Source organism: Microtus ochrogaster, chromosome 8 (genome assembly GCF_000317375.1).
Source record: "Microtus ochrogaster isolate Prairie Vole_2 chromosome 8, MicOch1.0, whole genome shotgun sequence".
Taxonomy (NCBI): Eukaryota; Metazoa; Chordata; class Mammalia; order Rodentia; family Cricetidae; genus Microtus; species Microtus ochrogaster.
The window spans coordinates 58,725,092-58,741,020 of NC_022015.1; the positions used below are offsets into that span (position 1 = coordinate 58,725,092).

The 15,929-nt window shown below is 36.0% G+C and overlaps 1 protein-coding gene across 2 annotated transcripts in view; it reads left to right on the forward strand.

Annotated features, from left to right (window-relative positions):
- The window catches only part of Ric1 (RIC1 homolog, RAB6A GEF complex partner 1), an 81,056-nt gene that overhangs the window by 49,646 nt on the left and 15,481 nt on the right, over positions 1–15,929 (forward strand). For both annotated transcript variants that reach the window (XM_026781541.1, XM_013348070.2), the window contains 9 exons: positions 111–255; positions 1,865–1,913; positions 3,561–3,713; positions 5,687–5,890; positions 10,787–10,825; positions 11,116–11,226; positions 12,388–12,477; positions 13,188–13,348; positions 14,272–14,410. In XM_026781541.1, the coding sequence (XP_026637342.1) occupies positions 111–255; positions 1,865–1,913; positions 3,561–3,713; positions 5,687–5,890; positions 10,787–10,825; positions 11,116–11,226; positions 12,388–12,477; positions 13,188–13,348; positions 14,272–14,410 (1,091 nt within the window). The remainder of the gene's footprint in view (positions 1–110; positions 256–1,864; positions 1,914–3,560; positions 3,714–5,686; positions 5,891–10,786; positions 10,826–11,115; positions 11,227–12,387; positions 12,478–13,187; positions 13,349–14,271; positions 14,411–15,929) is intronic.

The following is a 15,929-nucleotide window of genomic DNA, read 5'->3' on the forward strand; positions in this document are numbered from 1 at the left end:
ATCCATGTAGTCCATGCCGTTCAGCTTGTTTAGATTTGAACATACAGCTTATAAAAAGTACTAAGTATTTCTGAGCAATCTTTTTAACCCTTCTTACTATCTTTTCACAGACATTTGGAACAAGACAGGAGCTGTTAAATTGATTAGATGGTCTCCTGACAATAGTGCTGTAATAGTAACCTGGGAATATGGAGGTCTTTCTCTATGGAGTGTGTTTGGAGCCCAGCTGATTTGTACACTTGGAGGAGACTTTGCGTGAGTGAACAAAGAGAAACTTTAGATAAATAACCCGTTGTTTTCCGAGAAGCTCATATATTCAGAAATACAGTGCATAGAGCTACCTTGAAGAAAAAATTCACCCTTAAGACATTTTTTTAGTAGCATACGAAACAGTAGAGCTTAGTGTGTACGTGTTCACATGTAGGCATCAATGCACTTTGCCCGTATTTTCCCTTCTTTTCACTAAATAGCTCCCTCTTCCTTCACACCATGTATTTGTATTTAAATCTAGACTGAACACATAGAAACATGCAGTATTTGATGCCATGTGACGGAACTCACATGGAGGGGTTTTTATTAATGGAAAGAGAACATAAAAAAAAGAGGAGAGAGAGAGAAGCAGAGACCAGCTTGCCTCTTCAGAAGAACAGTGGGAAGGGACTGAGAATGGGTGGAGCTTGTCTCTTAAAGAGACCTTTTGCACTTGCATACAGACTTGGAAAGGACCCTTGCCTAGCCAACATTCTGCCTGAATACATCCTGCCAGGTGACAGGGGCCCGCATAATACCTGAATCCTAGCATTCCCATATTTTCCTTATTATAAAAAGGTGAGGAAATTAAAGGGGATAGCAAGTGGGACAGGGATGGGGCCACCAGGTTCTCAAAACTGCTTCTTGATGATGTGGGCATTGACCATCTTGGGGGGGGGGCTGAGAAAGCTGGGGTTTTAGTCACATCCTAGGGTAGCTGATTGTCTCACTGCTGACCAGGTTATGTGGAACCATCTGGTGCCTCTTGAACCTGGCAAGATATTGGCAGAGCAGAGGACAAGGTTAAGTTTAGGAAAAAAAAAATTTTTTTTAAGGTCCTGGTAATTAAGAAAATTGGGTGTCAAGATCAGGGAAAGGGGGGGATGCCGGCTTAGGCTGCTTAGGAAGGTAGGGATGCATCTGACCTGCTTGAGGTGAATCTTAGCTTCATGGAACTTACAAGAATTGTTTGAGTTTACAGAAAGATACAAGTTTTAGATGCACTAACACCCATTGCCTTCTCTCATTTCCCCTTCTCTTCTTTCTTCTAGGACCACTTTTACACCATCATAGTCTCCTCTTACTATCATGTCCTATATATAGATTCTGCATATGAGAGAAAATGGAATAATCTCTCTGAGTGTGTTTATATTTCACTTAACATGATCTCTAGTCCATCCATTCTTATTTTATCCTTATACCAAAACATTTTGTGAAATTCAGATTTAATTTGTTGAGTATATGTTAATTCTCCAAACATTTACCCTTCTAAACTGACAGTTGATTCAATAAAATTACTTACTGAGACCAAACACTAGGGAAAATACACTTCCTTTTTTGAGCTCAGTTGTGTATATGACCTCATGTTAAAATTTAAGATGGACTGCTGATCTTGGTAGTGTAGCACACACCTTTAATCCCAGCATTCAGGATGCAGAATCGGGGCTCCTTAAAATAGAAATATGTAATAATGCATGAGCATTTCATTTTCATCCACTATTATGTATTTCTGTTTTAAAGGAGCAAATTCAGTTTGTTTTTAAGCTGAAGCTAAGTGGTATCTGTGTTGTGTGTAATCGGAAGATGATCAAGAGAAGTTTCTGTTCCGTTTCAGTTACAGGTCTGATGGTACCAAAAAAGAGCCCCTTAAGATCCATTCTATGGTAAGTACTTTCTACTTACAAACAGGTATAGCCTATAAAACTCATTGCTTTTTCCCTTTTCCTCACAGTGAATTCATAAAATCAGAAAGCATTTTTATCTCTGAAGATTTTTTCCTATAGTTCATTTTTGGTGAAGTTTATTAATTTGTGTGTTTAAGATGGGGTTTACTAGGTGATGGTCTTACACACCTTTAATCCTAGCACTTGGGAAGCAGAAGCAGGCAGATCTTTGTGAGTTCAAGGCCAGCCTGGTCTACAAGAGCTAGTTCTAGCATAGGCTCCAAAGCTACAGAGAAACCTTGTCTCAGAACAAAAAAAGAAAAAAGAAAGAAAAAAGATAGGGCTTCTTGCTATATAACCAACATTTAGCCTCAAACTATATAGGCCAGGATTAGCCTTGACCTTATAATCCCCTTGCCACTGGAGTGATTTTGTCTCAAAAAATAAGGTAGATGGCTCCTGATGAATGACATCTTCTGACTTACACATATGCACGTGTACATGTGCACACATGCATGCATGTACACACCTTCACATACCTAATATATAGGCACACAATTGTAAGTTTTCAGTATAATATTTTTGAAACTACTAGCCAGCGCCTTTGAATATCATGCATCAAGTGTTATTATCAGAGGTTCACTAAGTTGGTATTTTATCCACAAACTGAAGAAGCATTTAGTTAGCTCCAGGTTCAAAGAAACCCTGGCTCAAAGGAATAAAGAGAAAGCAATAGGATATGAAATCAAAGATCACCTCTTGCCTCCATGTGTACCCGTACATATACTCTACTTATACAGGTACACATATACACATATGAAATAAACAATTATTAAGTTTTTAACAATTTGCAGCAGTCTGACCCTCACTCACCATTTTTTGGATTAAAGATAAATTACTATCTTGAAAAATACTATGATAGAATCTAGTTATAGAATATTAATTCTGAGTGGGCTTGGAGAAATACATTTAAATCTTTTCATTATACACTTCACAACCAAAGAAATCTTTATCTAGAGGAACCAGATAGGTTGTGACCAAAGTCAGGCTGGAATGAAAACACCAGTGTCACAGCTTCCAATCCAGTGCTCTCTGCTGTTTCCAAAGCTGCATCTGTGGTAGATGCTTCCTCACTGAGCTTCTGGTCATACAGAGCTGTCTTCTGGAAGAATTTCTTTGTACTTGAGAAGCAGGTAAATTAAATTGAGATGTTACGGAAGGATTTTTAGAATTGGAACCCTGAAATTGAAGCTGAGAACGTGAGTTAGTGTCTTATCATTCTAAGTAGAGGGCAATGGTGGTTTCCTCTAGACATAGATAAGGTGTACTTGACAACTAAGAATCATTGGTTTTGATTTTTTTATAATTTATTTTGTGTGTCTGTGTGCAGGATGTCTGTATATGTGGGCATGCTACCATGTGAATACCAGAGGACAACATTACAGTTAGTTCTTTCCACCATTGTGCAGGTTCTGGGGTCAAATGCAGCTTCTCATAATTCCACACCTAGCGCTTTGACCTTTGTAGCCCTGGGTGTGATTCTTGTCTCTGGTTATTTTTCATGGTTTCAATATTTAACTGAAGTTATTATAAATAAGATAAAAATAACTTTTTGTTGCTTTGACTTTTTTTTCTTATTTCTTCAAGAGCTGGGGTGCAGAAGGCTATCACTTATGGGTAATCAGTGGATTTGGTTCTCAGCACACTGAAATTGAGTCAGACCTCAGGAGTATAGTTAAACAGCCCAGCATTTTGCTATTTCAGTTCATCAAGAGTGTACTCACTGTAAACCCTTGTATGGTAAGTAATTAAAACTGTGGGGGATTGTTTGTTTGGTTTGGTTTTTTTTAGTGCCTTTTAACAGAACTTTAGACCCCTTTTAATGATTTGAATATATTTCTAAATTAACTATACCTTCCTTGTATACTTTCTGTGATTCATGTATTTCTATAAAATTTATGCCATAATCTGAACATTTTCTGAACATGTTTTGAATTTTTTCATTTTATTTTATTTTTTAAAAAGTGCCACAAGCAGTCCTAAAAAAGCAATATTTATATGTAAGATAACTTGAATAATTTAGTCTTTATCTGAGTAAGATTATCCAAAGTGTATCCATTTAGATACTACTTGGAAATGTTACTAGAGACTCTACAGGATTTAAAAAACAAGCAAACAAAAAACCCATAAAACATTGTAGTTGGCTGGGGGATGGCTTAGTTGGTAAAATGTTCGCTTCACTCAGTGCATGAGGCCCTAAGCTGAGCATGGCAGTGTGCGCCTGTAATTTCAGCTCTTAGCTGCAGGTTCGGTGATGGACCTGTGTCAAAACATAAGGTGGACAGTGATTGAGGAAGACTTTTACTTGACTTCCACATGTGAGCACATAATCACACACATACCACAAAAAAAATCTGTTTTCATACATGAAATAAAGGCTTTAAAACAAAGAGTAAATTAGGACGCCAGGACTTAGGTTGCCATCACATCTGGCACAAAAATGTAGTTGTAACTGAATAAGGAATATTCCTTATTCAGCTGTCAATTTTAAGAAAGTCTTTGAAGAAAATGTCTAAAAGCCTGCTTTAGAAAACATTGCCCCAAATAACAATATAAATATTTTGCAATACTTGTAATAAATATTTCAAAATGCAATATAAACTTTTTATGTTTATTTCTCTGAGTTAATATATATTATGTGATTACATATTTTAATATGCTACAGTTATATGCTATGAGTGCATATCTCAGTAACTATTATTAATAGCTTTTTTAAAATGTTTGATATAACCAGTTACTTAAAATTTATAACACATTAAAAATTAATGTGAAAATAACCCAGATCTCAGAACTCTATACTGTAGTTGAAAATTAAGGATACCCCACGCCCCCCCCCCCGCAAAAAATAAGGATAAAGTATATTTCCTGCTCCTCCACAGGCTGGGGAGATAGCTCAGTGAGTGGGTAAATGAGGAGTGGATTTTGAATCCCCAGAACCTACATAAAAACCAGGTGGGCATGTCAGCCTGTCAGTAATCCACCAGGGAGGAGATAGGGATGGAGATTCAAGAGCAAGCAGGCTAGTCTGCCTAGTCAAAGTAAAATTGGGTTCACCAAGAGATCTTGCTTCAGCGTATAAGGTGGAGAAGAGCTCTTGAGGAAGAGACCTGAAGTCAACCTTGGATCACCACAGGAATGTACATACATGGAAACACATATATACATACACCATACACACTCTTACACAAAACAAAGTACCCTTGATTATATTTTGGACTAAATGGGAAGGGTTAGGATACCACTGTCTGATTTGAATATAAGAAATCTTCCCACCTTGAGAACTCTAGCCCTCTAATTGAAAATCAGGGCATAATTAATTAAAATCAGAAGTTGTTGCATTTGTCTGAATATCCATAGAAACTAACACAGTCAATTGTAAACAATGTGTACTTACATGTAGTTTTTCAGGTGTAGTTCTCAGAGTATCAACATTTAGGATTGCTAATAAAAGGTACTGTTCAAACATTTGTAAGCCTGGGCATTAGCAAAACACACTGTATGAAAATCTCATTAACACTAAAAATCACTAAAATATTGACTCTTTTCTAAATGTAATATATGAGATATTATGTAGATTCTGTCATCTGAAGAAAATCAATATTGTGATATGGTACATGTTCAACAATAAAATTAAAACAGCATTTTACTTAATTGTCCCTACCTAATGCTGGTATTTTTATTTGTTTTCCCTTTTGCCCTTTTTCTCTGTCTAGAGTAACCAAGAACAGGTGTTGCTTCAGGGAGAAGATCGCTTATACTTGAACTGTGGAGAAGCCTCACAAACCCAGAATTCAAAGAGTTCTTCAGCACGCGCTGATCATATGCCCAGTCGGGGAAAGAACCCATTTGCAGATGGAGGTCTGGAGTCTCAGGGGTTAAGCACTTTACTTGGACATCGACATTGGCATGTTGTCCAGGTCAGTGTTCATTTACTGACTCTTTTCATTGGTAATATTATCACTTGAGACCAGTTTTTAATTATTTTTATTACTGTATCTCTCTCATTGCTTTTTTTTTTGTTTTTCCTTGCCTTTTTTCCTTTCCATTTGATACGAATATATCCTCATCATTAATAGGATCAAGAACTAGAAGTTTATTTCTTTTCTCCTCAGTGAAGATAATTTTATTTTACTTTGAGCCTCTGTGTTGCTTAATCTAGCTCTATGAATTTGCATAGCCTAAAGAATGTCCATTGCATGGAAAGTAGTGATTTGACCAGTACCCAGTAGAGCTCACTTTATATTTTATAGTGCTTAATCACTTAACAGTAGACCCAAATTGCAAGCTTTTGAACATTTGAGAAACTTAATGTTCATAATTTTATTATTATTTGATGTTTTTCCACATTATGGCTTCATCCTGACACCACATTTAAGCTAGCAGGTTCTTTTAGTTTCTGACAGGTTGATATTTGATATGGATTAATTCTGATTTTGATGCCAGTTAAGATTAATTTGGTACATTGAGTAAACTGAAATTTCTTGAAAGAAATTTGTATGCATACTTTCAAAGTCCTAAACATTTTCTTTCTTCTTTTCATACTAAAACGTATCAGAGCCTATTCTTGGATTAGTTTCTTTTAGTCAGTTTATTTTTTGGTTTTTATTTTTCCTTTTCTTTCCTTTTGCGATAGGATCTAGCTGTGTAGTTGGTCTGGGATTCACGATTCTCTTGTCTCGGCCTCCCGAATGCTGGGACCATCCACATACACCACCACACTAGCTTCTTTTAATCAATCTTTATTTCCATAATTCTTTACCTCTTCTCTGCTTATATCTTACTAGTTTTCTTCAGCTCTCATGTTATTTTCAGTTGATTTTGAATGAAGATAATTAAAAGATAGAAAAATGATCACTCTATGAAGGGTTAAAGGAAGAATAGTTCCAACAGTTGACTTATAGTGTGCACTAAAAGAAAATGTATTTAACATACATAAATAAACTCATGGAATCAAACAATGTACATACCATTTTATAATTAGTAACAATTTTTAAATATAAAACTGCATCAACTACTTCCTTGACTAAATTTTTCCACTGCTCCCTTCTCTCCTATAGCCATTTCTCTGCTATTTTCATTTCCCCATACTTTGAACTATTCATTCTACACTGACCTAGCATCAATGCCAGTTCTGCCTAGCCAGGTCTGTGTTACCAGAGAGCCAAGTAGAGCAGAGGATCAAAGAAGGTAGGTCTGGAACTAAAAAATCCATCAGGCAATAACAAAATTAAATTTCCTTCCAGCTCAAAAATTCAGTGATTCTTAGCATCCATGAAGCATTCCACTGAGTAAGCACATAGTGCTGACTCCAGAACTGCGGGCAGCAGCAGGATCCTTGGCCTCTGATTGCCAGCTCTGCTCATGTCTGCAGACGAGCTTTCCAAGTGTGGATTTACCTAGGCCTCTTCATTTCCTCATTCATTCTGTTCTTTTAGTTTTGAATAAAGATAAGATAGTTTTGGTAAAATATTTGTTAAAGGATTAATTTATTTACCATAAGGGTAAATAAGTAGTTCACAAAACAAGAATGGTAAAAATGCTTTATACCTTTATTATAAAATGCTTTATAACTTTATTCCTTATAAACTCTGATGAGGAAATGAGGGAAAAACAACAACAACAACAACAAAACTTTTTAAAAACTAATATAAATAAAAATGTCACAGTTGTGCTCCCAAGACATTTTAGAATTTCAATTTTAAATTTCATAGAATTTTTAGAGCTGGAGGAATTTTAGAGGTCATATAGCCCGATTGGATCTGTACATGAAAAAACCAAAGCTCAGGAAGTTAACATGACTCACCGAGCATCACACAAAGGAGTACTGGTCAACCTGGCCTTTTGAAACAGCCTACATTAAAGTAGAAAAAAAATCTAATGTGCTTTAAAAAGCTAGGTACTGAATGTTGAATCATATAATTACCATTGTCCTTGTACTGAAACTTATAATTTGCCTTTGTGCCCCCCCCCTTTTTTTTTTTAATTAGAGTTGCCTTGCTCTTTGCCTGCTAACACTGGAGCCTGGCAGTTGAATGCAGAGTGACAGTGATCTTTCTGGGTAGTGTTTATATGGTGCTAATGCTTTGCCTTCTAAGCTTCTTAGCCACCCATGTGGACTCCTTGGAGAAACTAGGGGCATGGCTTCATTCCCCTTCCCACTTATCCTCTCTTGTAGGATAAGAACATATTCTCCGTTAAAGTTGATTTGTTTGTATGATTTCTACTTTGTGTGTTTACTATATAATTTAGAGTTCATCAAATAAGCTCCAGCTGATTCTGTGCTTTCTGTTCATTGTCTGGAATACTAAACTATTTTTATTTTTGTTTTGTTCAAGCCTTCTGTTTTGTACAACTTAACTTCCAGATTAGAAGGTTCTCTAACCAAAGCAAATGCATACACACGTTAGAAGCGAAGGTAGTAGCTGACAGAATAGACAGTGCCTTTTTCGATTTATTTTTTTTTAATTTAGTTTTCTAAGTTACAAATTTATAAAGTACTGGAACACAATGTGAAATTAAAAAACAAAAGCCTTTTAGTTGTGGCTGTGTTCCTTCTAATGTTGAGTGTTTTGTATAATGTAAACTTTGGTCTCTAAGGTCTTTATTAGTATTCTAAGGATATTGATTTTATATTTAACCCGGCTGTAACTATTTTGAAAGATTATCTGTCACAAAATGTAGGAAGTAAATATCAGGCACTTCATTTGAGAGGTCGGTAGTGAATTATAAAGGCTATTTTGTGTATAAGTGATTTGCTCACATTCACCTAGTTTTATCAGGTGTGGAAGATGTGGGTTTGGGCGAAGATCTAATTGAATCTTTTAGTTTCACTAATTAGACAAAACTAGTCTAGGCTGGAGACAGAGTTTAGCAGGAAAAAAGGAAAGCAGTTAGTTTCCATTTAGGAGAGACTGGAAAACCCTGTGACAAGAATAATGAGATACTCCGATCTGTACCTTAGCACCATCTCCCAGTGATGTGGCATGACTCCTGTGCCCTAGCTTTATGACTCAAGTGTGTTTAATATTATTAGCTGCCTATTCTGTCCACTGTTTCTATACACAGCATTAAGCGTACAAGACAAAGTTCACATGGCACATAGATCAAACAAGGTGACACCAGGAAAAAAAAATGTATACTTTGTTCTAGTCATAAACTATTCAGACAAAATTAAAAAGTCTATTAATTTCAACTTATATTTGAGTTATGAAAATACATCATTTGTAATTTGTAGTATGTCATAGACTTTTGAAATTTAAAAGAATAGATTTTTTTAGAGATATGCATTAGAATGTGATAATCTGATAAGTTTTTACTGAGCCTTTATGCTGGAATCACTTTTGCAGTGATGTGCTAGCTGACAGATCACATTTCATAGGAATTAGTGAAAAAAAAATCGAAGTTTGGGGAGTGTAGGTTTCTTTGAATTTTAGTTATTTTACCCAGTGTCATTGGTAATGAGCTGCTTTCTCTGGTACACCTGTTACGTTCTTGTGTGAGTTTGAAATCTATGAATTTAGTTGTATTTTTAGGTTGATGTCCTGGGTCGCTTTATTCTAGTGCTTTATGGAGTGAAGCAGTGCTCTGGGGAGACGGCTGTTGCTTGATTCTCTTAGCTTTACTCAGTCTTAAGGATTTGGTTATTTGTGACTTTCTGATTTGGATTTGTTTTTCAATATGTATCCAGTTTCTTGAGTCAAATTAAAATAAATTTCAATAAATTGAAGCTTTTCTTATTCCAGGAACAGAAGACTCTTGCGTTGTTCAGTTTTTCTGTTAATTTACACTCCACTTCTCCAGATGCCCAGGAAAGCTAACTCGTAGGCTAGGAGAGACAGGAGAGTCTGTAGAGTTAAACTTACTCCACCTTCATAACCCACAAAGTCTTCTCTAAGTTTGAGAGTTTCACGGCACTGATAAAATGACACCATAAATGAAGGTAAAGCTAGATATCGTGGAAAACTGTGTTTACCACTGATGCTTGAGAAGACTTAATATCTGAATTATGTAAAGGTTCTTGTGGATCGATAAGGTTGAACAGCCTAAGAGAAAAATAAATAGTAACTTAAACATGTCCATACAGGCTTGTAGATGCATCTTAAGAAGCAGGATAAAAAAAAATAGGTAGGGGGGCTGGAGAGATGGCTCAGCGGTTAAGAGCATTGCCTGCTCTTCTAAAGGTCCTGAGTTCAATTCCCAGCAACCACATGGTGGCTCACAACCATCTGTAATGGGGTCTGGTGCCCTCTTCTGGCCTGCAGGCATATACACAGACAGAATATTATATACATAATAAATAAATATAAAAAGAAAATAGGTAAGATAAAAATAAGCCAGTTGCCATTCTCAAGCAGCAGATTTTTGTTTGTTCTTACATTGACTGGTTTTATATGCATTGCTTTTTTAATCACCACAGTATAAAAGTAATAAAGATTTCCAGTAAAAAACAAAACTCTTGGCTCAAGCTGTCGTTGGTCTGGGGGTGGTCTGCATGGGCAGACAGAAACTATTGCCTGCAGTTTGGCTGCCATCACATATGCTTGTTGTCAGTTTGTATTGAGTTTAATATCAGAAACAAGCAGCGCTGTGGTGGAGGGTGGAAGTGTGGTCTAAAAGCTTGAAATTATTAAGATAGAACATGTGAAATATAGGTTCATAAACAAATGCTCAATTCCAAGGGCTCTGCTACTAAAGCCACTACTTGGCACCTTAAACATTATGCAAGAAGCCGAATTTGATGCTGTGCTAAGTTAATGCTGTCAGTTGAAGTATATTTCCTAAGTCTCACCAGACTGATATGTTATTTTCTCTAGATTTCCAGCACCTATCTAGAAAGCAATTGGCCTATACGGGTGAGTTGTTATTTTGTTGGCGTTGTAGTAGCCATTCTGGGAGTTGAGCCCTTGTGGATTTCTAAGAGGGAAATTTTAGTGCTTGATCTGCTGTGTACTGCTAGTGGATTGCCTCTACACTTTGTCAAATATAGGTATCGATACTTGAGTTTTTAACTTAGCATTTTATATTTAAATCACTGAGCAAACATTTATTAGTACTTTCTTTGCCTTACATTTTATTAAGTACTTTTTGTACCTAGTAAGTATATATATTTGTAGGAAAGAGGTTTTAATTTTTTTTTAAACAGTTTTCAGCTATTGATAAACTTGGACAGAACATCGCCGTGGCTGGCAAGTTTGGGTTTGCACATTACTCTTTACTCACCAAAAAATGGAAACTTTTTGGAAACATTACTCAGGTTAGTCTTGTTTTTTGTTAAAGAAAAATCTAAAAATACATTTCAAGATACAGAGCCTAAAAAAGAATAACAGATAGTGAGGCTGAAGATGTAGCTCAACTGTAAAGCACAGAGAAGTGGGGAGAGACATGACATTTGATTATTGCCAATAAGTCAGTTTTGATAAAATAGGTGATAATTTGAGATTGAGTTCAGTTGAGTTTGTTGGCTGTTCTTTTTTTGACAAATGCTGGGAGATGACTTAGCCATTGTGATTTCTATACAAGCAAGGGAATCTCAGTTCAAATCCCCACAGGTCATTTAGATCCTGGGCGGAAATGGCAAGTTACCTGCAATGCCATCCTTGGGAGAGAGACATAAGGGATCCCTGAAACAAACAGCCTGGAAAAACCAGTCCTACCAGCCAGCTCTGGCTTTGGTTGAGAGATGCTGCCCTAAAGAATAAAGCAGAAAAGCCATCAAAGAGGATTTCAGACATCAAACCCTGGTCCATATGCACACACACCCCAACACCCACACCCATACATATGTGCCTACATAACACTTGGGAGGTACATAGACATGAAAAGAAGAAAAAAAGATTAGTAACAATAATTGTTTAGATTAGGGTTTAATATTATCTTTAAGATTGAGTTATCAGATGTGGTGAAACTAAATGTCTACAAAGTTAGAGATCATTCTCTGTGTGATATGTGCATTGGTATAACAGAGGTGGCATGGAGGGTCAGAGGGATAATGAGTTAGATATTTTGAGAGTCAAATGGGAAGAAATGAGGAAAAATAAAGTAGGTGTCTTTTGTGTCCCAAGCACTTTAAAGTGCTTTTATTATCAATCCAGTTATGACACTAGTACTACCATTTGCTAAAAGATTAGGATTCAGGCACTCATCTGATGAAGAATAAAGTCGGAAGTTAAATCAAGTTGTTTTAGATGCAGGATTAATGATGCTATCTGGTATTGAGATACTGTGAATGACACAGGTATTTCTTTATAGGAATGTTTGTTTTTTTAAAGATAGAACATGGTGCATTATTAATAATGGAGAAATAATTTAGGCAAGAGAGAATGAGTCAAATAATTTGAGCTTTCTAAGAGTATTTTGTTACTTTATTGAAATTTTGGGTAACATAATTAAATACATCTTAAAATTTTCTTTTAAGGAGCAAAATATGATTGTGACTGGTGGCTTAGCCTGGTGGAATGACTTTATGGTCCTTGCATGTTATAATTTAAGTGACCGTCAAGAAGAGGTAACTTATTTTTTTCTCCTCAGAAATAATAGATTTTTAATTTTGGAGCTAAGCAGGATTTAATTTCAGGTAGACAATAATCCATTAAAACCTGGACAGCATTTTATTCCAATAATTTATCATATTTTAATAGTGGAATTACTGTATTACTGTTTTAAGTTATTTATGTTCTTTTTTAAGGTAACAATTTGAATTTATAAGATAACCTTTTATATCATAGCATCCAAAGGCTGAGACAGAAGGATTATGAGCTCAAGTCTATTCTGAGATAAATATCTTATCTCAAAAAATAAATAAACCTAAAAAGGATAACCTTTTAGCAAGTAGGTAATCTATAAAGATTGGTAATAAAACATTATAAAAGCAAAAAATATATAAGAATGACTGTTCTTAAGGAGAACTTTATTAGTTTATATGGTTTTGAGGAAATGATAGTCTCTAGTCAGGCTTGAGTACACAGATCTGAAACATGCTTTCATAATATTACATTTACTCTTGATCACATTATCTTTGGTTATTTATAAAAAATTAGCTAGCCAAAATAAAACATTATTCATTTTTTGCCAAGTCATTAGTAATTCTTTTAACTCCTATTACTTTAAAGTGAGTTGGTGTTGGGAGGTGATCTGTAGATGAAAATATGACCAATACCACACATTCTTGGTAACTATTGTTACATTTATATGTCTGTCTGTAACTCCCTCCTCCAGCTCAGAATCTACCTACGAACAGCAAATCTGGACAATGCCTTTGCTCATGTCACCAAAGCACCAGTGGAAACATTACTGCTTAGTGTCTTCCGAGACATGGCGGTAGTGTTTAGAGCAGACTGTTCAATATGCCTTTACAGTATTGAAAAAAAATTCGATGGGTAAGTTTTATCATGGCATGAGTCACTTTTGTTCCTGTTTATGTTTCCACTATTATGTTTTTTAAAAACCTTTCTCCATCCTCCTATGTTGTTTCATTGTTTTGGTTGTATTTATGTAGAGAGTGAAGAAAAAAGTACCTGTACTAAATGCTTGAGCTTGTCTTCCTGTGTTATTGGCCAGGGTTGGGGTGGGCATATACTTTGAGCTGAAATAAATCTTAGATACGTTTTTCCCAATTTATTAGTAATTAGTATAGTAATAACTATACTTCTTTTCAGACACTTGGAGAAAGTAAAAGAAACATCCTTAGAAAGCCGTAGATGTTGTTGTCTGCAGCACCAAAGCTGAAATCCTGCTTTATTTCCTGTAGTCTGATATTAAGTCAGCATACAGCATAGAGGCCAGACCTCTTAAGTTTTTTTTTTGTGTGTGTGTGTGTGTGTTTTGTTTTGTTTTGTTCTTAGAAGTATACTTGTTTAATAAGGACATGAATCATGTATTTGCTGAAGTACTGTGATAGATTAGTAATGCAAAGATAAAAAACGAAGACATTACTATTTCAGTAGTTAAACTTCTGTCATTTCACAACCAAATAGTTGTCCCTGTTCCTCCCAACTGCAACTCCCAAGGTATTTCTATTCATATAATTTCCCTGCTGTTGGTTTTCAGGGCTCTCTTTGTGTTGTAGTTTTGTTTTTCCTGCTTTCCAGTGCTTTACTGCCTTTTTTGTCTTATTCCTGTATATGTTCCTTGGCTCTCTCAACTTTAATAATCCTGATGGAAGAATATTTAGGGAAGAGAGGACAATGGGGAGAAGACATTTGGGTCTGCTGTAGACATAAAGTATGTGTGTGTGTAGCAGCTGAAAGGAGGAAAAAAAATATATGAACATTGTTGAATTATGAACTTTCTTTTTTTCCAGCTCGAATACCTCGGCTAGTGTTGAGGTTCTTCAGGAGGTTTCAATGTCACGGTACATTCCTCACCCTTTCCTGGTAGTGTCTGTCACACTGACGTCAGTGAGTACAGAGAACGGAATCACCTTGAAAATGCCACAGCAGGTACCAGTGCACTTCGGTCTTCAGTGTTAGGGTCTGTTTATTTGTTCAGCAGATTCATGGTCAGTGTCTACAGTGTACCTTGCATGAAGACGCTGAGTCTTAGTGGCAAGCCAAACAGACCAGTTTCTGGTCAACATTAAACAAGTAATTACACATATATGAACTACTCTGAAGTAATAGAAATATACTAGAAATCTGATATAATCAATCTGTATAATCAGTCGGAGGGGTTTTACAGTGTCAGTGGCTTGAGCACAGGAAGGGAAGGGGAGATGGAAAGAAGTAAAATGAATTTTGGATGTGGAGAACTCATTGCTTTTAGGAGGGAGACAAAATAGATCCCATAGTTGGTGGGTGTAGGAACCAGGTATATGGTGGTGCTGCTAACACCTGGGGTGCAATCATTAACTATTCCAGGACTGCTTCTGCTACCGCAGCAGTTTCACCTGTTATCAAAGGGAAATTCTTTTTATTTTTTTCAATGATTTATTTAACTTTATGTGCATTGATGTGAAGGTGTCAGTTCCCCAGTTGTGAACTGCCTATGGGTGCTGGGAATTGAATCCAGGTCCTCTGGAAGACCAGCCAGTACTCCTAACCCCTGAACCATCTCTCCAGCCCTGGGAAATTCTGAATATGTAGATTTGTCATCTCCTATCTACTCAATCCATCTTTTTCTTCTAATTTAGGTACTTACATTAAACTTTAGCATTCTCATAAAATTATGGAGAGTTTAGCTGCTGTATTAGAGAGCCTCTTTCCACTGTAGTTAAAATTGTTATCAGCCATTATAAGAATTCTCATTGGGAATAGCCTACTTATTTCTCTATTATGTGGAATAACAAATAATAATAACAACTGTCTACATGAGAACCTCTAAAATAATTACAAATCATTGTCATTCTCTTCTCTCCTTATACATCTCTTTGAAACATTACATCTGCATGCCAATTAGTCCCACATCTATATCACCAACTATGTCATACTTATTCTTTATTAACTGTTCTGGTCTCCCTCTTGAACTTAATAAGTTGCTTTCTTCCTTACAACACAGCTGCCATTCCTTCTGTAAGCTCTATCATAGTAACCAGCTAGTCCTGTTTCACACAATTCTCACTAAGATTTTTTGAAAATGTAAGAATTAAAGAGACCATTTTATGTCTCAAGAAACTGATTCAGCAGTGATCATTATTAGATGAAACTTTACCTCATACCCAAGCCTTAGACACCAATGTATCATTAAAAGTTGGGAAGAACATGTTGTGTGCTTCCTAAAGCAGTACGATAGGAAGTTCATATGAAAACTTTTCATCAAAAACATTGAACCTAATTAAATTGTCTAGAATCATCTTCCAGTCTTAGAAATGATAAAGAATTAGCAAAGTTATACCGCGCAGAAGAAGGCTATCAGTTCATATTAGCTGTAAATGAGCCACCCAGTGCAGTGTCAGCAAGCTGCTTTTATGAAGAAAGTATGACTTTTGCCGTCTCGGGTGTTTTTGTTTGTTTTTTTTTTTTT